Consider the following 27,522-nt stretch of genomic DNA (forward strand, 5'->3'; position numbering starts at 1 on the left):
CACCTGCCATGAACCTTATCATTTAACTCCCTGACCACCAGGAACCCTAATCTCCTCATGTTGGTTCCCTGAATCTAATCTCACCAGTCTTATCAGTTCCTGTATCTTGGCTTGTAGATGGAGCATGAGTTGAACAGAGGGATGGGAGCTTAGCTAGATGATACTTGGGAAATGCCATCCCTTCATTGGTCCACAGATCACCCTTAGTATCAAAACACAACACTGCAACATCAATATTCTCTTCCTACAGATTCATTCAAAAATCCAAAATCCAGATGATCCAAAGGGGATTAGAAATATCCATGATTCAGGTGAATATATTTTTGAGTGCCTTAGCCTAGTTGCAAAGCACTGCATTTGGAATCAGAGGTCCTCATTTCAAATCCTGAATCTGCCCCTTTTAGCTGTATGACTTTAGGCAAGTCCCTTAACTTATCTGGCACTTCGGTGCCCATAAAATAAAGGGTTAGAGTAAATGATCTCTAAGGACCCTCCCAGCCTTAAGGCTGGATTCCCACTTACAAGGCACAGGGGATACAGAGATGAAAATGAAATGGCCTTGCCCTCAAGGAGTCTACATTCTACTGTGGGAGGGAGGGAGAGAATTCAACAAGACACAAAGCATTAACACCCAGGGAGGAGTATGAGATGAATTAGCAAAGCCTTTCTATAGGAGGTGACATCTGGGCTAATCTGGACATGCTGGGAAAAGTTTCACAACTGGCTCTCCAGAAAAACGTCACAGGACACACTCTGATGTTGAAGCTACATTATGGACATTTTCTCCATCGCTTTCTTCAGACTGGACGATCCAAAAGGCAATCACCCAAGCCTTGATTTGTAGTGTTGTCCAAACACTGACAATTGAAAAACTAGCTCTTTGCAGCCAATAGGACATGGCTCCAGCATGCTAAGCAAAAGTAAGGCGGAAGTACCCAGAGCCTATACATTAAGGAAGGAAATGGAGCGTTACCAGTTCAGATGGAATGATGTGGAGGGAAATAGTACTTTAGCTGGGAGAGGCAGGCTGGTAGCAGGTTATGAACACCAATAAAGAGTTTAGATTTTACCCAGAAAGCAATAGGGAGCCATAGGGGTTTCTTGATCAGAAGACTGATTTGGTCAGATCTATGCTTTCAAAATAAGACTTTGAAACTGATGGGTCGGAAAAGGGACAGACATGAAGCAGGGAAAGCAATTAGGAAGCTAGGGCGACATCCAGATGAAAGAAGGCAAGGCCTTGACCAGGATGCTGTGTGGGTGAGAGGAGAGAAGAAGGTGGATGTGAGAGATGGAGAAGGAGTACTTCTCAGTAAGAATAAGTGCCGATGGGATGAGAGGAGGGAATCCATGACGACTGAGAATCTGGGGGCCCGGAAAGGGAGCTGCCCTTGACAGAAATTTATTGAGTTCCATTTTGTACGTGCCAATTTTGAGCCAACGATCAGAGTGGAGGTCAGGGCTGGATGCTAATTTGGGAGTCAGTCAACAAATATTTATAAAATGCCTTCCGCGTGCCCTGGCACACGGGGCTAAGCCCTGGCATGACCTGGAAAGAGATGGTAGGTAAAAATAAGTGGCGGCATGTTACCAGTGGTGATCTGAACCAAGTAGCACATACGTCAGATGAAGAACATGTGCCCACCAGGAAAAGGGAATGAGTCTGGCATATGCAGGGAAACGGGTGCCCGATCCACAGGCTGACCCAGTGCCCCGAATGGGAAGAGATTCAAAAAAGCAAACGGCCATTCCCCTGGGCATCTAGATATTCTTGGGGCCGGGGCTTCTTAACTTTTGGGTTGGGATAGAGGTCTTCTGTTGTCTGAAGCCTGGGGACCCCTTTCAGAATCATATTTTTAATGTAGAAAATAGGACGAGGAATTAGAAAAGGAGTAGATGCCCATCAACTGGGGAATGGCTGAATAAGTTATGGCGTATGAACGTAATGGAACATTACTGTTCTATAAAAAATGATGAACTGGCTCATTTTAGAAAGGCCTGGAAAGACTTACATAAAATGATGTGGAGGAAAGGGAACAATGTACACAATAACAGCAAGATTGGGTGACGATCAACTGTGATGGCCTTGGCTCTTCTCAACAATGTGGTGATTCAAGGCAATTCCAATAGACTGGGGATGGAAAATGCCATCTGCCTCTAGAGATAGAACTATGGAGACTGAATGCAGATCAACCTTTTTGTTTTCTTCTGGTTTTTTTTTCCTCATGGTTCTTCCCTTTTGTTCTGATTTTTTTTCTCCCAAGGTGATTCATGTGGAAATATGTAAAAAAGTAATGCGCATGTATAATCCCCCCAAATTGTTTTCCGTATAAGTGAGGAAAATTTAAAATTTTAAAATAAAATTAAAAATAAGTGTGGTTAAGTGACTTGCCCAGGGTCACATAGCTAAGAAGTGTTAGGTGTCTGAGGCCATATTTGAACTTAGGTCCTCCTGATTTCAGGGCTGGTGCTCTATTCACTGCGCCACCTAACTGCCCCTAAAAAAAATGTACACAATAAAATGCAGAGGATGACAAAGGAAATGAGTTATATGAAATTGTTAGCAAAGAATTTTTTTTAAACAAAACCAAATAAGCTCATGGATTCCCTGAAAGCTACAAATTCCTGCTAGGGTACAAGACAAGACATGGACAAGAAGCTTGGAGGATAGGGAAGGGAAGAGGAGAGATGTGCACTGGTGGAGGAGATCCCTTGAGAATACTCCTGAGATCAGCGTGTCAGGCAGATGTAAATGTGTTCCTCCACCCCAGAATTCTCGGCTCTTCTTAAATGGCACTTCTGACACCATTGACAAAGGCTATTCAAGCACTCCTGTGGGACCTCTATCCCCCACTGTCCACCCTCCACCTCCTGCAGCACCTCCATCCTCATCTTCCCCTCTTAGCCAAGGGCTCCTCTGCCCTCCAGCTTTTTCACCCCCACAGCAGGAGGTCCTAGGGAACACCCAGGTGGTCACTTGTGACTTCCTGCTCTCCTGACAAACCTCCCTCTCCAGCATAGCCCGTCTAAGGCATCCTCTTCCCAGGGCATGACCTCGATGACAATGTACGGATGACTTAGAAAACCATCTCCTAAGGATGGAGTAACAGGCCATAAGAAGAGCTCCCTCCCCCCACTCAGCTCTCTTTCACTTCAGACCATAATGCCAGGTCTTGAACATGTGCCCACCTGTGTTGTTGGTCCCGTGTGCAAAGTTACAAATCTGGCTGATATTGTGCACCCAAATATGCATTTCCTCTTCCGTCTTGGCCACCAGGTAGAAAGTGCGGTAGATGGTCTTGACAACAAACACGAAGTCATTCTGAAACTCCCTTCGAATGAAGTCTGGCCCTGCATACTTGCGCACCTCCCCCTCACTCAGGTCAATCACTCGAATAGGCTTCTTGGAGTGATCACTGCGATAGTACTCCAGAACATCAGGATTCCCGCTCATCCGGCCATGCCGCAACACAAACCAGCGCTTCCGCCAAGCCTGAAGGGAGAGAGTTCAACACAAATTAGACTGTGAGTGTTGAGTTCAATTCTTCAATGCGATGAGTACACGGGGAGCACCGACAGCTCACCGTGCCCAGCTTTCTCATTGTCTGAGGAGCGGACCGGTCTTGGAGCTTTCTCCAGAAAGCTCATGAAAGTAAATCCCCTGGATTTGGGGGTACCCTGGATATATTCTGATCTAACTCCCTGAGATAAGGATCTGGAACTAGAACTGACCTAAAGAGATACTTCTCAGTAGACTTGAGAGAACAAAAATGGCTTAGAAAGTTTGGCAGGGAAGGCTAGAGACCCCCATCCCAAAGCCGAAGTCTGCTGCCCACAGGTCAGGGAGTCTAAGGGGATACAGGGCCAGCTCACATTCCTGTATACTTTGAGGCTTTGCCAACAAACCACTTTAGCTGTCATTAAGGTGTCATGAAGTTTTCTGTTTCAAAGTTCTGTTTTAAGATATGTTATTCTGGAAGAGATAGTCATTGTGAAAAAATCCTGACTGCCAGGCACTTGCCGATCAGGGTGGATAAAGACTCGTGTGTTAATTCTCTCTCTCTTTTTTAAATTAAAGCTTCTTATTTACAAAACATATACACAGACAATTTTTCAACAATGACCCTTACAAAACCTTGTGGTCCAAATTTTCCCCTTCTTCCCACCATTCCCCCCCTTTAGATGCCGAGTAATCCAATATATGAAGACATATTTATACAATAATCTTGCTGCAAAAGAAAAATCAGATCAAAAAGGGGAAAAAATGACAAGGAAAACAAAATGCAAGCAAACAACAACAAATAAAATGAGAATGCTGTGTTGTGGTCCATACTCAGTTCCCACTCTCTCTGGGTGTACATGGCTCTCTTCATCACAAGACCATTAGAACTGCTTTGAATCATCTCATTGCCAAAGAGAGCCATGGTCATCAGAATTGATCATTGTACAGTCTTGTTGCCACGTACAACAATCTCCTGGTCCTGCTCATTTCACTCAGCATCAGTTCATGTAAGTCTCTCCAGGCCTCTCTGAAATCCTCTTGCTGATCATTTCATATAGAACAATCATATTCCACAACATTCATACACCATAACTTAGCCATTCTCCAACCGATGGGCATCCATTCAGTTTCCAGTTTCTTGCCACTACAAAAAGGGCTGCCACAAACATTTTTGCACATGTGGGCCCCTTTCTTATGTACTATTTCTCAAAGGATTCAACACTGGTTTTCTCTTTCTGGCTAATTTTTTCCTTGTGCTAACAGGAAGAAAGTGAGATAAGACAGATAGAATAGATAGGTAGGTAAACAGGTAGGTAGATAATAGGTAGATACATGAGAGAACAAGAGATGAATGGATGGTAGACAGATGATAGATAAAAGATAGATAGATGGTAGAAAAATGGATGGATAGATGACAGCTAATAGGTAATTAGATGTGAGAGAGAGATGGATGAATAGATAGATGATAGATAGACAGATAAACACACAGACAGAAAGACAACAAAAGTCCCAAGAAACTTCAGTTTAAGACATTCAAAAATCATTTATTAGAGGAGATTGTCACTAGCAGCTGGAAAAAAAAGAAGAGAGACATATTATCTTTGTGCTTCAGAGACTGGATCCCAAGATAAGGTGAGCTAGAATGGAGATTGATTAACTAAATCTGGAAATAAGACCAAGCTTTAATTAAGACTAAATTGATATCAGTTAAGGATTATTCATGAAAAAAAAAACTGTTTTAACTCTTAAACTCTGTATGACTACAGTGTTCCTTAATTTTTAATTTATAAATTTTAAGTTATTTTTAGCTGTTTTATAATTTTATTTTAAATCATCTAGAAAATGCATAGTTTTCTTCATTTTAAGAAGCTATATTTCTAAGAAAGTGGAGCCAAGATGGAAGATGAAGGCAGAAACTCAACTGAACACTCTCAACATTCCCTTCCAAACAACTTTAACATTTCAAATCAAATTTTGCAGTGGTAGAGACAACAAAAGGTCAGCGTGAGACATTTTTCCGGCCTAAGAAAACTTAGCAAGTCAGCAAGAGAGATTTGTGACACCAGAGTAGAAGCCTATCCAGATCCTACAATAGCAACTGCAGCAGTAGCAGCAACTTGGGGAGTTCTCAGCCCAGAAATGGAAACGGGGTTGGACAACTATTCAGAAAGAGAGTACAGGGGATCATTTGCTGGCACTGAATATAAATGGTGCTGGTTGGAAACTCTATTGCCCCTACGCAGTTGTGAATCACAGTTCCAGGGTAAAAAGGAATGCTGGTGGTCAGTCACAAGGGAGCAGGAGCCCTGGTCACAGTACCAAAGTACCAAGAGGAACCAGGGACCTTTCTCCATAATAACCAGAATGTAGATCAGAAGAAAAGTAGCCATACCTCTTCCAGGATCATACCACTTTGGAAACACCAAAAACTTGCAGACCCTACAACTAGCTCTGATAAACAGCAGCACAAACAATCCTGAAGCTTGGCATGTGCCTTCCTACCCCCCAAGGGAAGCAGAGCTCAACCTTAACATAAAGTTCAAAGTCAAAAACTAAGCTGGAATAAAGGTCTCATTTCCAAAATATATAGAGAATTCTTATAAATTAAGAAATCAAACCATTCTCCAATTAATAAATGGTCAAAGGATACAAACAGACAATTCTCAGACGAAGAAATTTTAAACTATTTATAGACATATGAAAATATGCTCCAAATCATTATTAATCAGAGAAATGCAAATTAAGACAACTCTGAGATACCACTACACACCTGTCAGATTGGCTAGAGTGACAGGGAAAGATAATGTGGAATGTTGGAGGGGATGTGGGAAAACGGGGACACTGATCCATTGTTGGTGGAATTGTGAACACATGCAGCCATTCTGGAGAGCAATTTGGAACTACGCTCAAAAAGTTATCAAACTGTGCATACCCTTTGATCCAGCAGCGTTTCTACTGGGCTTATATCCCAAAGAGATCATAAAGAAGGGAAAGGGACCTGTATGTGCCAAAATGTTTGTGGCAGCCCTGTTTGTAGTGGTAGAAGCTGGAAAATGAATGGATGCCCATCCACTGGAGAATGGTTGAGTAAATTGTGGTATATGAACATTATGGAATATTATTGTTCTGTAAGGAATGACCAGCGGGATGAATACAGAGAGGACTGGCGAGACTTACATGAACTGATGCTGAGTGAAATGAGCAGAACCAGGAAATCATTATATACCTCAACAATGATACTGTTTGAGGATGTATTCTGATGGAAGTGGATCTCTTCGATAAAGAGAGCCTTAATTGATCAAAGATGGACAGAAGCAGCTACACCCAAAGAAAGAACAGTGGGAAATGAATATAAGCTGCTTGCATTTTTGTTTTTCTTCCCGGGTTATTTTTACCTTCTGAATCCAATTCTCCCTGTGCAACAAGAGAACTGTTCGGTTCTGCAAACATATATTGTATCTAGGATATACTGTAACCTATTCAACATGTAAAGGACTACTTGCCGTCTGGGGGAGGGGATGGAGGGAGGGAGGGGAAAAATTGGAACAGAAGTGAGTGCAAGGGATAATGCTGTAAAAAATTACCCTGGCATGGGTTCTGTCAATAAAAAGTTATTTAAAGGTTAAAAAAAAAACTAGACTGGAAAAATGAGCAAACAAAAAAGGAACTTGACCATAAATAGCTACTACCATAGCAGGGAAGACCAAGGCACAAATTCGAAAGAACACAACAATGTGAAAATAGTTACACCAAAAACCTCAAAGAAAAATGCTCATTGGAACCAAGCCCAACAAGAAGTCCTGGATGCATGAAAGAAAGAATCAAGAATGGTAGAGGAAAAATTGGGGAAAGAAATGAAGCTGATGTAAGAAAAATATGAAAGAACTTACAACTTTGTAAAAGAAAAACAAAAATACTGAAGAAAGTAATACCTTAAGAAACAGAAATGGTAAAGTGACACAAAAATTTACTGAAGAAAAGAACTACTTAAAAACCAGAATTGGCCAAATGGGAAAAGAGGTAGAAAATCTCACCAAACAAAATAATTCCTTAAAAATTAGACTTGGGCAAGTAGAAGCTAATGGCTCCGTAAAACAATAAAAAACAAAGTGAAAAGAATGAAAAATTAGAAGAAAATGTGAAATACCTCATTGGAAAAACAACTGACCAGGGAAATAGATTGAGGATGCATAATTTAAGAATTAAGACTATCAGAAAGCTATGATCAAAGAAAGAACCTAGACATCACCTTTCAAAAATTATCAAGGAAAATTGCCCTTAGATCTTAGATTCAGTGGGTAAAATAAAAATGGAAAGAATTCACAAATCATCTCCTCAAAGAGATCCCAGGAATAGATAGTATAGCCAAATTCCAGAGCTCCCAAGTCAAAGAAAAAATACTTCAAGCAGTCAGCAAGAAACAATTCAAATGTGGAGCCACAGTTAGGATCACACAAGACTTAGCGGCTTCCACATTAAAGGAGTGGAGGGTATGGAATATGATATCACAGAAGGCAAATGAGCTAGGATTAGAATGAAAAGTAAAGTATCCGTCAAAACTGAGTAAGATCCTTCAGGGGGAAATGGATATTTAATGAAATAGAGGACTTTGAAAAAACTACACTGCTAGCTGTGGTCTATGTAAACTAAGAACGTCCTTATCCTATCTCTCAATCCTTGAGCCAAATCCCCAGAACTTGGCTGGCTACACGTTGCCTTCAGGGTTCTAAGGTTCCTCTTGGGCCAATAGTTCAGGCCCTCTCTGGTATGCTTCTTTCCAAAATGATTAGTTGAGAAACAATTTAGTTAACCTTAATTTTTAGAAAAGAGATTATTACTGTACACAAGATGGCATAATAATAACAGATGGCACAGAACATCCTCACAAGAGTCTGTGACACACTCCCTCTCAAATTCTTATGGAGTTCAGGGGAAGGTCGGCTCCAATTTAAAGAGCACAACTTAAGGTTGCTGGAAGTCTTTTTCTCCTATTCATGGGGTACTCAAGAAGATATATTTAAGCATGGCAACTCTGCATCCACCAGTCTTTGCCTCTTCATCTAAAGATTATCATCAAATGATCTGGGAATGTTGGTAGGACACTGATGGGAAGATAAGAGGCACAAAATCCTACAGACCCTTCAAAGCTTGCAAGCTTCTCCTCTGGTGAGAGAGAGAGAGGAGAGAGAGAGAGGCAGGGAGAAAGGGGGGAAACAGACAGACAGAGAGAAGGGGTGTGGGGGTGATGAAGAAAGGAGATCTGGCCAAGGGTATCTGGCCAAGGCTCCCCCTTAAGTGGTCTTCAGAGGTACTCTGGAAAGCCACACTAGCCCTAAGTTCTTTTTTTATCTTAGAATTAATAGTTGCTTTTATTTTGGCCCTGGCTTATACCCTACAATGCGTCCTCACTTGGTAGGAGAAAACAAATTTAAACATACTCAAGGAGTTATTCCGTCCTTGTCATAGCCAGTTTTACTAATACAAACAAGTCAGTTAAAAATTGAATTCTGTGTATAGACTATTTGTTCATTTCTGCCCTAACACATCCACTTTAGAAAATGTGATGCAGAAAAAAAACAGTTTGATGAAAGAGTTCCTGCAAATTGGCCAAGCTGGTTATCTCAGTATTTTACTCACATCAACCTAATACACTAATTAAATAAGCAAATTGCCAATTTTCAAATTAACAATGGTTCTCTAAGCAATATCAAAATGTTCTGCTACATGTACTGAAATCTAATAAAATCTACTTGAGGCCATTGAAATCCCGGTGCTCCCTTACAATTTGGTACTAAAGCCTCATATTTTGCACTGAAGGAGAGACTGTGTTCCCCAGATGAAGAATTCAGTCTGTTCGAGGTCCCTGGCGTTGCCCTGAGGAAGACTACACAATAAAATAAAAGTGAGAGCTCTGGAAGAAGACCAAAAGGAACATCATTTCAGGGCTTGGTCAATTGCTCCCCTACCCCAGGACATTCTACAGAGCAGCTTACATGTTTGGAATAGCTCTAGAGGCCCAAGGATGTCTTTTAAAAGGCTCCAGAAGAAATGGAAATTTCAATAACAAGAAGTCTGTCAATGCACCCAACAAATTCAAACTCATTCAAGAGCCTCTTTTTTAAAGAGCTTCTCTTTTGTGGGGGTGAGGGATGAAAGGGAGGAGAGAGAAGGAAAAGAATCCTTTCAGGAAAGAGATGAAAAATGAAAAAAATTCACACGGAGCAGGAAAACTCCCAACATCCAAAGTCCTCAGCTCCATGTTTCTTCTCTGGTCTAGTCTGCGACCTTCTCAGAAGAAAGGGTTCTGCATTCTGATAACACACTAGCTGTACTTCAGGGCTTCCCCTGTTTCGTCTCCATCATTTATGTGTGCAGCGCGCCTCCTGCACATTTCCAACGTGCCAGTCAACGCTGGGAGGCGAAAAAATGACTCCAAAGCTGGTTTTCAATACATTTTCTATTGCCCCAGACTACTTTTCTTGTGTTTCTTTTTCTTGTTTTTGTTATAACTCTAAGTTGTGAGATTATGAGAGCTTGTCTTTGTCTTGAAAAAATCAAGGTTTGACAGGCTATTTGCTAACCTGCTTTCTTTTTTAAAAGAGTGATGGTCATTGGCCTAAAGCAGTCAATATTTCCATGGGAATGTTACGGCCTTAGCGCAGGTGGTACCGAAAAGGAGAGAACAAACAGGGCACTGGAAAAAAAATCACTTGCTGGCAGCGTTTGTGTTGAAAACAACACTTTGAATAAAAAAAAAAAGAAAATTCAAAAAAAAGACTGCAAACTTCTAGATAATGTGAGAAAAGTGTCTTACAAGGCCAGAAAGGGAATGAGCTCATGAAAATGCTTCCCAAGAGTTTGTTTCTTTTTCTGGCAAAGGTCAATTGGGGTTAAATGACTTGACTAAAGTCACACAGCTAGCGAGTGTTAAGTGTCTAAGGCCACGTTTGAACTCAGATTGTCTGGACTCCATCTCGCTGTCCCATCGAGAGTTTGAATAAAACATTGAATCTGAAGAGGAGCTGTAAAGAAGGTCAGGACTGAGGCGTGCTGAGAAGGGGCTTAAATGCAAACACTGTGCTGTTGCACGGGAATAGTGCTCCCCAGGGCTTCCCAGGGTACCCATACACAAGTGCAGGGCTTTTCTGTCCCTCACTAGAAACTGGCAGATGGGGAACCTGGTCATGTTCCAATATAGATACCTAGTCCCAGAGGCAAAACGTGAGAGATGAAGAGCAATGGAAGGAACACTATGAAATTCTGTACAGAGAATGCTCCCTTTTTTATATCTTGAATTCCTCAGACTTAAAAACCATTCTCTCTGTCTTTTGAAATTTTTGGCAAGGCAGTTGAGGTTAAGTGACCTACCCAGAGTCACACGGCTAATAAGCATTAACAAAGTCCGAGGTCACATTTGAACTCAGGTTTTCCTTTCTTCAGAGCCTGCAGCACCCTGTCTGCTGAATACTTAGAGAGGTGTTATGTTCAACACGCTGGCAGTGCGATTCCTTGGGGGCTGAATGGACTGGTCCCATACTCAGTATCCACTTTCCTGTAAAGCTTCACTTCTTTTTCTCCTTTAGACAGAGCCATGGTCTCTGCTCGTGTGTAGGTCCACATCAGCTTCTTGTGGGGGGGAAACCGTCACAGTGAGAACTGCTTCTGGAACTACTCTATCCTGATTCGTGCTGGGCACCCAAAAGGATCTTCTCCAAGTGGATGGAGGATGAGGAGGGAATGTGCTCCGGATCCCTATTTTCCCCCATTCCCTTTCCCATCTCTGCCATTCCTGTTGCCTTCATCTGCACTTCAGCTGGAGTTCCAGCTGGGAATTGTTGAGGCTTGTAGACAGTCGGTCGGTGGTCACTCCTCTTGTTGTTGGGCAGTTTTTGCAGCTGCTCTGCCAGAGGAGATGGAATGGTCAGGAGGCAGCAGAGGCCAAGGAGTCTCTGAAGGCTGTGACTGGAGCTCCAGCTCTGTCCAGCTCTCAATCACAACACAACGAGCCCACTTCCCCACTGCTCTTGCCCCAACCTCTTGAATTAATTCCTTCTCAACTCATTTGATAATTTATCATTTACAGATGACTCCCAAAGATGGGTATAGATGGCTCTCTTTGTCACAAGATCATTGGAACTGGCATCAGTCATCACATTGTTGGAAAGACTAAAGACCACTTTTTTTTAATTAAAGCTTTTTATTTACAGAGCATATGCATGGGTAAATTTTTCCAACATTGACTCCTATGTAACCTTTTGTTGCAAATTTTTCCCTTCTTCCCCCCACCCCCTCCCCTAGCTGGCAGGTAGTTCAATACATGTTAAATATATTGAAATACATGTTAGATCCAATATATGTACATGTTTATACAGTTATCTGGTTGTGCAAGAAAAATCAGATCAAGAAGGAAGAAGAAGAAAAGCTGAGAAAGAAAACAAAATGCAAGCAAACAACAACAGAGAGGGTGAGAATGCTATGCTCTGTTCCACACTCTGTTCCCACGGTCCTCTCTCTGGGTGTAGATGGCTCTCTTTGTCACTAAACAAGTGGAACTGATTTGGTGCATCTCATGATTGAAGAGAGCTATGTCCATCAGAATTGATCATTGTATAGTCTTGTTGTTGCCATGTACGATGATTTCCTGGTTCTGCTCATTTCACTCAGCATCAGTTCATGTAAGTCTCTCCAGGCCTTTCTGAAATCCTCCTGCTGGTCATTCCTTACAGAACAATAATATTCCATAACATTCATATACCACAATTTACCCAGCCATTCTCCAGTGGATGGGCAGCCATTCATTTTCCAGTTTCTAGCCACTACAAACAGGGCTGCCACAAACATTTTGGCACATACGGGTCCCTTTCCCTCTTTTAAGATCTCCTAAAGACCACTCTTAAAGCAAACTATTTGGCTTCCCATTCTACATACTGGCACTGAGACCAAGAATGGAATTAATAATCCCTTTAAATTTTGTCTTTTCAATCTCTTCTTTAGTGTTGCTATGCTTGTAAAGTAACTTTAGTGCTACTATAGTTGTAAAATTACCTGCCATGCTTCTTCTGGATGCAGTGCCTATGCAATGTCTCTGTAACTCCCTCTGGGCCGGGCCCCATGCTTGGCATTGAATATTCACTAGCATTGGAGGGCATCTGGCAAGCTCTGTTTTTCCCTCCAGCTCTTCTTTCAATCGGCCGAGACTGCTGGCACTTCAGCAGCAGGAAGCTCAGAGGCCTAGACAAAGGCCCACCCGAGGCCAGAACTCATTCTTGACTTCCACTCAGCAGCCACTCCACTTCAGAAACTTTCCTTTAAGTACCCAGAGAGTAGTGGGAGCCTGAAAGGGTATCTGTTCTCAGATACGGCCCAGCTCTCCTAAAGTAAAGCCCTGGACCCTGGCAAAGAACAATACAAACACCCACATCTACACCTCCTCACCGCACATACCGATCGACATCCACACCCATACCCATACCAACACTCATACCACCCCCCACTCCACACCAACCGACACCCACATCTACACATACCCACACTAACACCTTCCCCCCACACACACCCCAACACCATCCACACAACATGATGAAGGGAAAAAGGAAATACATTTCTCCAGCACCAGACACCTCTTCTATTTAATTCAAGCTCACAAACGTCTATTAAGTTCCTACTGTGTTCCAGGGACCGGGGACACAAAACCAAAAAGGAAATCATCCTTGCTCTCCAAAAGATGACATGCAATTGAAATGGAAGACAGACAGAACTCACCCTCCCTCCCACTCAAACTACTGTGGCTTTCTATCCCCTTTTTCCTATACCTTCAGAAGCCCAAGATAGAGGAGAAACTATCAGAAGAATACTCTCAGTGGCTTCTGATAAAGTCATATCATCATATTCAAATCCATCCCATTACAGGGCGCCAAGAGAGACTGTGGGGCACGGGACTGTGAAAGAGCTGTCAGGAAGCTTCTGGAACCCCTAACCCCATAGGAAGTTTTGGTGAGGCATCCACTGTGAGAATTCCATTCTCCAAAACCCTCCCAAGGGCCCGTCTCCGCGGCCTCTGCTCAATGGCCTCCAACAGTGGGAAACTGGGGGTGTTGGGCCTCCCTCTCCATTCCTGGTTAGGAACTTTCTCCTGGGAATGAGCACAATTCTGCTTCTCTGGAGCTTCCCCCCATCAGCTCTGGTTCTAGAAATGAGCAAGAAGCATCCCACTTTTCAGAGGGGAAAAGGGTGGAGACTGGAAAGTCTAGGCCCATAAGCTGACCATGGAGCCAGAGCCAAGTTAGAGCATATTAAATAGGTGGGTTCGGAGAACTTGGAAAAGGAAGATGTAATCACTGGTAACCAAAAAAGGTTCATTAAGAACCCTTGCCAGACTCATCTCCTTTGTCTGATAAGGTTCCTAGAGCAGAGCAACGCAATAAACACAGTCTCTTGATTTCTCAGCAATGCAGATGTTTCCTTAAAGGAAAGCCAACATTGAGCTGAGCGGGAATTTAACCCACGCCGTTTCCCTGGTGCTTATTTCAAGCATTTCTCCAGACTGATGTAGTTGCTCCGTCAGAGACCAGGAAATGTTTCGGGCACATTGGCACTCGGCGTCGCCCGTCACCCCGCCATCCCCAGAGGAAGTTGGGCTTTCTGCAGCAAGCCCCGGCTTCTCTGTTCACCTTAGTTCAGGATCTTGCTTGCTTGGCCCTCATGAGCAACTCTGAAAGCAAATGTCTAGTGACTCCCCCATGGTGTCCTCTCGCTGGTCAGGGAGAGGCTGCTCTCCCGATCCCATTTGTGTCCACGTCCTGAAGGGGTGCTGGCGAAAATCGCAGCCCAAATCTGAAGAACAAGGAACCGAGGCTGCCGTTCAGCTCGGATCCAGAGTGGAAAAAGGCGAGGCAACCTTGGGGAGAAGGCCCACCTCACCTGGGGGTCTGACTGGCTCTGGATGAGTCAGGGAGGGGCTCCTTGCTACAGCTCCTTTTGATCTCAATAACCTTGCCAAAGGCTCTGCCTCCTGGCCTGCAGCTAAAGGAGTCGTTCTATAGCCTTTGGCTTCTGGGCACTTAACAATGAACCTGCCATTGTCTGCCCTCACGTTGCTGGACCCAGAAGACTCTTAAAAAACTTAGTGACTTGGGTGCAGCTGAGGTGGCACGGAGGATAGAGCACTGGTCCTGAAGTCAGGAGGACCTGAGTTCAAATCCGGCCTCAGACACTTAATACTTCCTGGCTGTGTGGCCCTGGGCAAGTCACTTATCCCCATTGCCTCCAGAAAAAAAAAAAAAAGGCAAAGACAAACAGAAAAACAACTTAATGATCTGAGCTACACTGTGTGTGAGAATAACTAGAAGCAATAGCTATTGTGACCTTGGGGTTTCTTCTCCACTTGTGAAAGGCAGCTTAACTATCCCCTGTGGATAGGAGCCAGAACAGGGATTTCACTGGCACACACAATTCCCGAGGGAGGAAAATTCCTGAGGTCGTGGCTCACCCAGCTCCGTGTGGACAGTCTGTGGTCAATGCCAGACCTCAGTCTTTGTGGCACCACCACTGTGCTGCCTGCCTCCATCAGGAGAGCCCTGCTTTTCTGTGGGTCCCCGGTTTTATCCAACCCAGAATAGGCAGGGGCACCATAGGCAGACCAACACGCAGCTGCCTATGTCTCCTGCGTCATCGGGGGCGTTCTGGGGCCACTTCTAAACCAACAAGAAGCCAGACCATCCACGGCATGGACCCATAAGCCGGGGCGTCCCCATCGGCCGGAACACAGCAACGACACAAACGGCTTTGCCAAGTAGGTCTGCCAGCCGTCACCATGTCTCCTCGGCAAAAGTCTGGGTTACTTGGGAAAGCCCGGGGTTCTTCAGAGAACGATTTGGACTCTCCCTTGTCACTTGTCTTTAGCCCCCCAAACAGCCCCCTAAAGTACAGCCCGGAGCCAGGAGAAGCCTAGGCAAGCAGAGACCTGAGAAGGGGGCTGGCCTAGCCATGTGACACTTTGAGCTCATCTTTGCCCAAAGAAGTCACAGGGATGTGACAAAGCAATTTGAAAAGCTGTAGATGTAAAATAGTGTCTAGTCATGTGTCAGATTTACAGCTCTGTGTGAGAGAGGCGGACGGAGAAATGTTTAAGCAGATAGACATGGCTCACAAATGTGAAACCAGCTCTGGGCTCCCCAACCAAAGACAGCCCTCCGTTAGCTGACAGGGGGAGGGGCAGGCAAGGACTGGTGAATCTCAGTTATTGGGCTAAAAGTACATGGGATAACCCACCTCGATACCTTTGCTCTGGAAGCACAAGTCTGCATTTAGAAGGAAACTTGCTTCCCTCGTTACTGCTTTTTGGAAAGCTCTTGAATTACGATGCTCTCTGCCCTTAGATAAACCCAGCTCTTAAATTCCAGAGACATCAACTGCAATGAAGTTAGCATGGAACATGGAAGATATAAAATAAAAGTGCACAATTTTCCAGCTTGAAAGGGATCATCCAGGACAACCCCCTCCTTTGCAGATGAAGCAGGTAAAGGTCACAAAATCACATAGCAAGTCAGCTGCAGAACTGTGGGCAGAACTTAAACCCAAGACTCCTTATCTTTAGCTTAGTGGTCTCTCCTCCTCTTCCTCCTCCTCCTCTACCACCTCCTCTTCTTTTTTCTTCTCCTCCTCATCTTTCTTCTTCTCAGCCCCATCCTTATCCTCTTCTTCCTCCCCATTCATACCTTCCTCCTCCTCATCTTCCTCCTCCTCATCTTCCTCCTCCTTATCCTCTGTTTCCTCCTCCTCATCTTCAACCTCTTCCTCCTCCTCACCCATATCTTCATCCTCCTCATCAAACTCCAGTGGAACTGACACTTTCTCCTTACTGGTGGAAATAAAGATGAAAGCAGGAGAGAGGAGAGCTCTTCAGTCTTCAAGTTCTGTTCAAGTTTCAAGTCATCCGTGAGCTTTTGTCAAGATGCTGAGTGTCTTCAGACTTTGTGCGGGGGGGTTATAGCTCCCAGGCTCCCTTTAGATTGCTGAAGGGAGAATAAGACTGAGAAAGCTTGAGAGGTCCCCATCATGTCCTCATTCTCGGCTTGCTACACAAGAGTCTGCAGGGAGATTCCCTTTGGTTAGGAGCCAGGATCTTCTGTCTTGGTTGGACTGAGTTACCTTGATCCCAATGGGAGAGCTCCATCACTACGTACTATCCATTCCATGCCTTTGTATTTGAAGTCTGGCTGGATTGGAAGTCAGGTTTTCCAGACTCTAGGCCCAGTGCTCTAGCCCCCAGCCTCTTAAAACTGTGGGTCACGAACCCACATGAGGTCTCATAACTTAAAGTGAGGATTGCAAAATTAGGACTCGTCATTAGTAAATGTTTGGTTCATATCCTTATTTTCTATATCTATATACCTAGAATCATGTAAAGATTTCTTGGGCAAAAAGGAGTCATACGTGGAAAAAGTTTGAGAAGCCCTGGACTAGCCAGCACTACCTAGCTGCCTAGGAAGGAAAGTCCTCTCTCAGCACTTTCTAGAATTTCCAGCCCCAAAGATCAGGAACATTATCGGGGCCAACTTCCTCACATGGCTAAGACTCAGATGGCTCCAGTCGAACATTCCAAGTCTTTCTCTCTCCTCCCTGCCAAGAGCTCATTTCCCTATAGGTTTTTCCTAAAAAAAAAAAATCTACCTAGTAGCCAAACGCATCCAGAGAGACAACTATGAAGACTGAATGTGGATGAAAGAACAGTATTTTCACCTCTCTTTTTGTTTGTTAGCTTTTTCTTTCTTATACAACATGACAAACATAGAAATGTTTAATATGACTGCACGTGTATACCTGTATCAGAATGCTTGCCGTCTTGAGAAGGGAAGAGATAAGGGAGGAAGGGAGAAAAAATTTGGAGCATGAAATCTTACAAAAATGAATATTGAAAACTATCTTTGCATGTATTTGAAAAAACAAAATATTATTGAAAATTTTGAAAAAGAAAGAAAAAAACAAAAAAAAAATCTAGCTAGAATCTGACCTCCATGAGTCCTTTCTAGCAACTATGAAGCACTGTACTTAAGTGTTGTCTCTACCGGGTAGGAGTCCCAGCTCTCTCCAGGCACGAGGCAACAAACAAAACGGGTCTCCTTTCGCCCTTTCCCTCCTGCCCCTGGCTTGGGTACATGCTGGGTTATAGCAGCATGGTAGTAGCGGTGTCGGGAAGGAGTGAAGAAAGGACAGACGAAAGCAGGTGGCATCTGACGGGATTCTCCTAAGTATCTGCCAGGATGACTGAAATCAAGCCAGAAATATTTTGTCAGGGGCAACAATCTGGAACCAGGGAATCCCTGCCATGGCCAAAGTCCAAAAGCCAAGCTGAAGAAAACTGAGTAAACTACAGCCAAATCATGAAAGTGGGCGAGCAAATTGTTTTGGCAAGAGTCCAGACTGCTTTGGTGTCTTATTATTATTATTATTGTTATAGCTTTTTAATTACAAAACATATGCATGGGTAATTTTTCAACACTGACCCTTGCAAAAACTTCTGTTCCAACTTTTCCCCTCCTTCTCCCCACCCCCTCCCCTAGATGGCAGGTAGTCCCACACATGTTAAATATGTTAAATACAATATACGTATACATATTTATACAGTTCTCTTGTAAACACAAGAAAAATCAGATTTAGAAAGAAGGTAAAATTAACCTGGGAAGAAAAACAAAAATGCAAGCAAACAATAACAGAGAGTAGAAGTGCTATGTTGTGGTCCACACTCATTTCCCAGTGTTTTTTTTCTGGGTGTAGATGGTTCTGTTCATTACTGATCAATTGGAACTGATTTGGATCCTCTCATTGTTGAAGAGAGCCACTTCCATCAGGATTGATTATCATGTAGTATAAGTATATAATGATCTCCTGGTTCTGCTCACTTCACAGCATCAGTTCATGTAAGTCTTTTCAAGTCTCTGTAGTCAATCCTGTTGGTCATTTCTTACAGAACAATAATATTCCATCTCATTCATATACCACAATTTACCCAGCCATTCTCCAATGGATGGGCATCCATTCATTTTCCAGTTTCTAGCCACTACAAACAGGGCTGCCACAAACATTTTGGCACATACAGGTCTCTTTCCCTTCTTTACAATCTCTTTGGGGTATAAGCCCAGTAGTAACACTGCCGAACAAAGGGTATGCACAGTTTGATAGCTTTTGAGCACGGTTTCAAATTGCTGTCCAGAATGGTCGGATCCTTTCACAGTTCCACCAACAATGCCTCAGTGTTCCAGTTTTCCCACATCCCCTCCAACATTCATCATCTTTTCCTGTCATCTTATCCGATCTGACAGGTGTGTAGTGGTATCTCAGAGTTGTCTTAATTTGCATTTATCTGATCAATGATGATTTGGAACACCTTTTCATATGAATAGAAATAGTTTCAATTTCTTTATCTGAAAATTGCCTGTTTATATCCTTTGACCATTTATCAATTGGAGAATGGCTTGATTTCTTATAAATTAAAGTCAATTCTCTCTATATTTGGGAAATGAGGCTTTTATCAGACCTTTGGCTGTAAAAATGTTTTCCCAGTTTATTGCTTCCCTTCTAATCCTGTCCGCATTAGTTTTATTTGTACAAAAGCTTTTTAACTTAATATAATCAAAATTTTCTATTTTGTGATCAATAATGATTGCTAGTTCTTCTTTGGTCACAAATCCCTTCCTCCTCCACAGGTCTGAGAGGTAAACTCTTCTATTCTGAGAGGTATGTTCTTCTAATTTATTTATCATCTCATTCTTTATGCCTAGATCATGAACCCATTTTGACCTTATCTTGGTGTACAGTGCTAAGTGTGTATCAATGCCTAGTTTCTGCCATACTAGTTTCCAGTTTTCCCAGCAGTTTTTATCAAATAGTGAATACTTATCCCAAAAGCTGGGGTCTTTGGGTTTGCCAAACATTAGATTGCTATAGTTATTGACTATTTTGTCCTGTGAACCTAACCTATTCCACTGATCAACTAGTCTATTTCTTAGCCAATACCAAATAGTTTTAGTGACTACTGCTTTATAATATAGTTTTAGATCAGATACAGCTAGATCACCTTCATTTGATTTTTTTTTCATTAGTTCCCTTGAAAGTCCTGACCTTTTGTTCTTCCAGATGAATTACTTTTGCTAGGTCATTAAAATAGTTTCTTGGGCGTCTGATTGGTATAGCACTAAATAAATAGATTAGTTTAGGTAATATTGTCATCTTTATTATATTCGCTCGACCTATCCAAGAGCACTTAATATTTTTCCAATTGCTTAGATCTGACTTTATTTGTGTGGAAAGTGTTTTGTAGTTTTGCTCATGTAGTTCCTGATTTTCCCTTGGCAGATACATGCCCAAATATTTTATACTATCGGTAGTTATTTTAAATGGAATTTCTCTTTGTATCTCTAACTGTTGGATTAGTGATATATAAAAACGCAGATGCTTTATGTGATTTTGTATCCTGCAACTTTGCTAAAGTTGTGGATTATTTCTAATAGCTTTTTAGTAGAATCTGTGGGTCTCTTTAAGTATACCATCATCTCATCTGAAAAGAGTGATAATTTGGTTTCTTCATTACCTACTCTAATTCCTTTAATTTCTTTTTCATCTCTTATTGCTGAAGCTAGTGTTTCTAATACAATATTGTATAGTAATGGTGATAGTGGGCAACTTGTTTCATTCCTGATTTTATTGGGAATCGTTCCAGTTTATCACCATCATATATGATGCTTACTGATGGTTTTAAATAGATGCTATTGACTATTTTAAGGAAAAGTCCAATTTATTCCTATACTCTCTAGTGTTTTTAATAGGAATGAGTGTTGGATTTCATCAAATGCTTTTTCTGCATCTATTGAGATGATCATATGATTTTTGTTCATTTGGTTATTGATATAGTCTATTATGCTAGTAATTTTCCTAATATTGAACCAGCCCTACCTTCCTGGTATAAATCTTGGTCGTGGTGTATTATCCTGGAGATGATTTTCTGGAATCTCTTTGCTAATATTTTATTTAAGATTTTTGCATCGATGTTCATTAGGGATGCTTTGGTGTCTTTTAAGGCAATGTTATAGTGATGCTTTTTGATTTTCTGACTTAAAGTAATTCTCTGCCCAGACATATATCATTCCATAACTGTAGACTTTCCAAAGGAACAAGGCTTATTTCCTCATGTATTTCCAAGAGGACAAGACTAGTTGTTGTAACTACTCACTGCTATTCAATAGTGCTGACTTCAGGACAGACCACTGGGCCCGATTTTCAAAAAAAATAGAATAGTCTATAGATTGCAGGCCAGTAAGGTTGATTAGGCTTCTTGGGAAAATTCTAGGACAAATCATTAAAATCATAGTTTGTGAACATGTAGAAAAGGAAATAGAGGATGACAAAGGGTCAGTATGGCTTCATCAAGAAAGGGCTGGGCCATACCCTTTGATCCAGCAGTGTCTCTAGTGGGCCTGTATCCCAAAGAAATCATAAAAAAGGGAAAAGGTCCTATGTGTACAAAAATGTTTGTGGCAACCCTTTTCATAGTGGCAAGGAACTGCAGACTGAATGAATGCCCATCAATTGGAGAATGGCTGGGTAAATTGTGGTATACGAATGTTATGGAATATTATTGTTCTGTAAGAAATGACCAACAGGATAGTATCTGATGGGCCTGGAGAGACTTACATGAACTGATGCTGAGTGAAATGAACAGAAACAGGAGACCATTGTACACAGCAGCAACAAGACTCTGTCATGACCAATTCTGATGGACATAGCTCTTTTCAATGATGAGATGATTTAAGGTAATTCCAATAGTCTTCTGATGAAGAAATTCATCTGCATCCAGAGAGAGATCTTTTGGGACTGAATGTGGATCACAATATAATATTTTGACTTTTGCTGTGGTTGCTGTTGTTTGTTTGCTTGCTTGTTTTTTTTTTTCATTTTATTTTTCTTTCACCTTTTGATCAGATTTTTCTTGTGCAGCATGACGAATATGGAAATATGTTTAGAAGAATTACACATGTTTAACATATATTGGATTGCTTGCTGTCTAGGGGAGAGGAGGAAGGAGGGAGAAAAATTTGGAACACAAGGTTTTGCAAGGGTGAAGGTTGAAAATTATCTTTGCATATGTTTGGGAAAATAAAGAGCTTTTTTAAAGAGAGAGAAAGCTATGCCAGACTGCTCTTTATTTTCTCTTATGACAGACAGATCAGGAGAATGTATATTGTCCATATATCTTACCTAGATTTTTGCAAAGCATTTGATATTTCCTATATTTTTTGATGTTTCTGTGGAAAAGATGGTGCCAGTATAATTTGCAAGATGCTGGACTGATTGAATGGCAAGACTCAGAGTAATAAGTAAAGTGTCAATATTAAGGTGAGGAAAGGCTTTCAGTGGACTTCCTAGTGATCTGTGGCTGACCCTGTATCATTTCACTTCCCTATCAATGACAAAGATAATGATGGCATTTGCATTAAGTTTGTAGATGACACTAAGTTGGAAGGATAGAAGAGTTCCACTAGAGAGAACTAAAAAGTCACATATTTAGCTACAGAATCTACCCTTCATGAGTCGAAGCAAACGTCTTTTTATTGGGTTTCACATTATTGAGCTTTGCAGATACTACATTTTACACAAACTAAAGGTTGTGGCAACCTGGTGATGAGCAAATCTATGGAGCACCATTTTTCCAATAGCATGTGCTCACATTGTATCTGTATGTCACATTTTGATAATTCTCATAATATTTCAAACTTTTCATTATCATTATATATCAATATATATTATATATATCATTTTATCATTATTATATATATCATTATCATCAAATGTGTTACAATCTGTGATCAGTGATCTTTGAGGTTATTGAGGTAATTGTTTTGGGGCACCACAAACCACATCCACATAAGACAGCAAACTTAATCAGTAAATGTGGGTATTCTGACTGCTCCACCAATTGATCCTTCCCCCCCCCTCTTTTTCTCACCTAAGACACAACAATATCCAAGGCCAATTAATAACCCTACAATGGTTTCTATTGTTGTTTATTCTTTTTCCTTGAAGAAGACCATGACCTTGTGGTGCTGAAGAAGACCATGACATGCACGTGAATGGATTTAAGTGAGGGAGGGCTGTGCAAGGTCATCTGCCTCACTTTCCCCTCAAGAGCCAGCTGGGTCCAGTGGCAAGATATAAGTCAGAATGACTGGAGGTGGCCCTGGATGTAGTGGGAGACCTTGGCCTTTTTAAACTAAGGTCTTTCCCAAGTTTCTTCAAGTGAAAATCAAACTTCATTGCAGTCTTATTTTAAGAAATTGCCATAGCCACCTCAACGTTTAGTAAGTACCACCCTGATCAGTCAACAGTCATAAACATCAACCTAAGACCCTCCACCACAAAAAGATTATGACTGCCTGATGGCTCAGATGATTTTTTGCAATTTTAGGCAAGAAAGTATTTTTAAATTAGGGGATAGACATTTTTTTACTATAATATAGAGTAAATATAATTTTTATATGCACTGCAAAACCAAAAAAAATTGTCTGATTTACTTTATTGTGGTGGTCTGGAACTGAACTCACAGTTATCTCTGAGGTATACCTATATAGGATGGGGGAGAGCTGGTTAAGCAGGAATTGGTCTGAAAAAGATCTGGAGACTTAATTCAAACTCACTCAGTCTTAGAATGGCCAAAAAGCTAACACAACCTTGAGCCACATTAAGAAGACCAAACTTCCAGAAACAGGAGGCAAGAATTCAGGTGCATTTTCTTGATCAGATCCCATCTGGGGTCAAAAGTGTCCGGAGCTGGGCAACCAGAGTGGAGAAGTGCCTTGAGGCATTATCATATGAGAATGGACTGAAGGAACTGGACCAAATTAGCCCGGAAAAAAAGAAGACATAGGACCTGAGGGCAAGGCTGCCATGTGGAAAGGAAATAAAAACAAAACACATATACCAATTTTAACTGTGCCAAGTGGCTGGTTTCCACACAGAAGGTGAATGATCACTTCCTTAATATTAGAGAAGCAATTTCTTTAGAGTACGGAATGTACAAGATGACCATGGAGGTTCCTTTCAATTGTCCAGTTCTGTGCATCGACAGTCACCAGCCCTTATATGAAACTCTATAACTTGCCTTCAAGTCTTAAAAGCAACCAGCACCTAATCATTTTGCCCCATGCCATTCACTGTCAATTACAGGAGACCCATGCTACTTTCCAATAAATCTCTCAGTTTGCATCAGAGACCTGTCCCCAGATATATAGCTAACTTCATTGAATGGGGTCTTGATGAGAAATCCCTGGAATAAGGAGAAAGAAAAATTCCACTCAAAATAACTACAGAAGGTAGAACATATTTTGGAGTGTATCCACCAAGGGACTAAGTGAATTTAACTTATAAAACATTCTTTGCAGAAATAGACCATAAAAATTGGAAAAACATTAATTGTTCATGGGTAGGACTAGTCAATATAATAAAATTGATGACACTGTCTAAGTGTCTTTATTTAGTGCTAAACCATTCAAGCGCCAAAAGAAATATAAACTTAGAAAATGTAATTTACTAAAATTACATTTTAGTAAATTATAGCAAAATTTACATGGAGGAACAAAGATCAAGAATCTATTTTTAAAAATCTGATAAAAGTGGGAAAGAGGAAGACTTATCATTACCAGACCTCAAACTTAGAAAGCAAAAATCATTAAAACCATTTTGAAAGTATTGATATCAGATAAAGTCAACCTTTAAAAAGATTCAATTAAGAGAGAAATCTATAATATATGTCAGCCATGTTAATATTGTTTTAGATATGCATGTGTGTGGGGATGTGTACATACACACAAATATACCCATGTTTAACTGTAGCCTGCTTGGGGGAGGTGGGGAAAAAAAGAATAAAGTAAAAAGTTCACAGCAGAGAACAAAAGAAAACCTACAAGGAAGCAAAGAAAATATGGGCAGTTATAAATATAATGTCTTCTATTATTATATACTTTCTTGAAATGAGAATTTATTGTTACATATTTTGAAATCTCTCTGATGTTCTCTTGGGCCCGTGATAATATATTTTGTTTTGTTTTGCTTTTCTCTGTTTCTATTCCTAATTTTGTTTTTTTCTTATTTTGCACTTAAGTTTTAAATAAATACATTAAGAAATAAAAAATAATTTGATACTAGTTAAAAAGAAAGAGAAAAGTTGGTCAGTGGAATAGATTAAGTACACAATTTGCTGCAACAGCATAATGTTTAATAAACTCAAAGACCCCAAGTTACTGAGGAAGGATTCACTATGTGACAAAAACTACTGGGAAAACTGGATATCAGTCTAAAAAACAGCAATTCTGTTCTCAAAGAAGACCAAAGACATCATAGATGATGTCTTGACTTACACATGAATTTAAGCGAGGCAAAGCTGGTACAAAGTAATCAGCCTCACTCTTTCTTCCAAAGTCATCAAAGTCCAGTGGTAAAACAAAAGTAAGAATGAACAGTGATGGCCCAGGATGCAGTGGAATCTTTGATCTCTGACCAGTCTCTAAGCACTCCTCAGTGCCTGTTTCACCTAAGGCATGGCTCTTGTAACAAATTGTTCTCATCTGCCCATTCTGCCAGGGGAAGTCTTCGCATGTTTGGGGGAGTCCCCTGACTCCCTGACAGAATTGAGGCCTGTTAGTTGCCCTCGATCTGTAATTTGTTTCTAATATCAATCCTTTGGATCTAAATGAGATATCTATAGGTATACATAGGAGAGATATACAAGATCAAGATCTACGCCTAGTTTTTGATAGCCTGTAATTTTTAAAAACAGTTTTTGATGAATAGTTAGCTTTTGCCCCAGTAGCTGGGATCTTTGGATTTATCAAACATTAGGTTACTGTGCACATTTGCTTCTATATATTTTTTATCTAATAGTTCCATTATTCAATTTCTCTATTTCTTACCCTGTAGCCAATTTTCTTTTCATGATTTTATAGAATATGTTTAAATATGGTACAGCTAAACTCCCCTTCTTCCCAATATTTTTCATTAATTACTTTGATATTCTTGAACTTGAATTCATCTGAACCGCAGATGAATTTTGTTATCTTTTCTAAATATATAAAGTAATACTTTGGTAGTTTTGTATGTCAATAGATAAGAAAATTAAATTAGGTAATAGCCATTTTTATTATACTGGCTCAGCTTACCCATGAACAATTAATATTTCTCTGATTATTTAGCTTTCTCTTTATACAAAGAATGTTTTATATTTGTGTTCACATACATCCTGTGTGTGTATGTGTCTTGGCAGGCAATTATTGTTATTGTTATTGCTTGAAATTATTTTAAAGGAAATTTCTCTTTTTTTCTGCTAGATTTTGTTAGTGATCAACAAAAATGCAACTTCTAAGTCATGTGACCAACCAGATATCAGACTAAACATTTTCTCTGATCCCAACAACCCCTCAAACCTTTCCAAAACAGAAATTAAATGACAAAGATGAAGCAACTTCAAGTACTTTTGTGGTCTAGTGGTTTCACACTCAAATAGAAATTGGGTCTACTCTTTTGTATATAAAGATTCCAGCGTGACACATATTGACTAAGTTTTAAAATGCAATGTTATCTGTTACATTCTATTTTTTTTATTTTGCTAAATACATTTTAATCTACTTTAGGTGGTGCTTTGGAGTAACAGGCTGTAAGTTTGACACCTCTGGTTTAGGACACCCAAAAGAAAGTTTAAAAAACACAACATGAATTGAAGCCCTCTCTCCACCGCCACCCCCCTCCTTTTTCCCCTCCTCCCTAACATCTGCCCCACCACTGGTAGCTAGACCATACTTGCTGACCCAAGACTAACCCATGGAATTACAATAAAACCCAGTCCTCTCTCCCTCTTCTTAGTGTTGTGAAGAGCTAGGTTTCAGGCTTCAGAAGTTTACTGGGCTTTGGTGGCTAATGCTGCAGTAGATTTGTGATATAAAAGCTTTCTGGAGGAGAGCAGAGAGAAGAAAAGGGGCAGAACATATGTTTGGACTAGAAAAAGAGTTCAACCCCATATGTCAACCCTGCCCACCTACCCAGAGCTTTATAGACCCAACCTAGAAAAATCAATTCTATATCACTAATGTGGTGATAGTGCTCTGAACTGCCTATGCCAAGTGAGAGAGAAATGAGAAGCAGAAAGAGGGGAACATATTACTGAAAAGTAGAGCGAAAGAGCCAAGCATCCAGCTGGAGCCAGTTCTATCCCACCAAAAATGACTCGGGACAAACAGTGGAGCTGGTAAGCCATGATTTTTCCAGTGTGGGAGAAGACTGAGATGCTTTGAAGTCTAGTCCCCAAGGAAACCACCACAGAGGGAAGAAAATCAGGAAGTGAGGGATAAGGGAAATCAAAAGGAAAAGGAATGAAATTACCAAAGATCTCAGGAAGAAGAAAACTCAAAGATTTTGACTACAAGTAAATGAATCAACAAGGAAAACCTTGAAAACAAAAGGAAATAAGACTTCCGAATCTAATGAATGAGTTCAGGCAATCTGAATAAATAAAAAAAAAAAGAACAACAAAGAAAAACAACTCAACATTTGATGAAACAAAAAGACCCTATAGAATCTGAGAAGAGCATAAAACCACAACATACTGCTTCTGAAAAGTTTAAGAGCAAAATGAGATTTATAAGAGTTGCCTTTCCAGCAAAAAACAATGGGCACAATAGAAAAAAAATCGGATATTAAAGGCTAAGTCTTACAAAAGAAATAAAAGAGAGAACAGTAGATCTGGAATATAAATACACAGAAATGAAAGACAACCTAGAGATGAGAAGCAAAAAACAATAACATTTTGAAAAGATGCTGTTTATCCAAGCAAAATAAACTGATCTCAAAGACAGATGTGTAGAGAACCTAAGGATCATAGGTCTCTCAGATGAACCCAAATCAAAAAAACCTGAACACTCCAAATACCAAATACAAAATACCCGGTCTGGAATTTCTGAACACAAATAATGAAATACCAA

The 27,522-nt window shown here is 40.9% G+C and overlaps 1 protein-coding gene across 2 annotated transcripts in view; it reads right to left on the bottom strand.

Annotated features, from left to right (window-relative positions):
• Positions 1 to 27,522, bottom strand: part of GAB3 (GRB2 associated binding protein 3) — a 164,894-nt gene that overhangs the window by 52,349 nt on the left and 85,023 nt on the right. For both annotated transcript variants that reach the window (XM_051967747.1, XM_051967746.1), the window contains exon 2: positions 3,190 to 3,493. In XM_051967747.1, the coding sequence (XP_051823707.1) occupies positions 3,190 to 3,493 (304 nt within the window). The remainder of the gene's footprint in view (positions 1 to 3,189; positions 3,494 to 27,522) is intronic.

Source organism: Antechinus flavipes, chromosome X (genome assembly GCF_016432865.1).
Source record: "Antechinus flavipes isolate AdamAnt ecotype Samford, QLD, Australia chromosome X, AdamAnt_v2, whole genome shotgun sequence".
NCBI classification, from domain to species: Eukaryota; Metazoa; Chordata; class Mammalia; order Dasyuromorphia; family Dasyuridae; genus Antechinus; species Antechinus flavipes.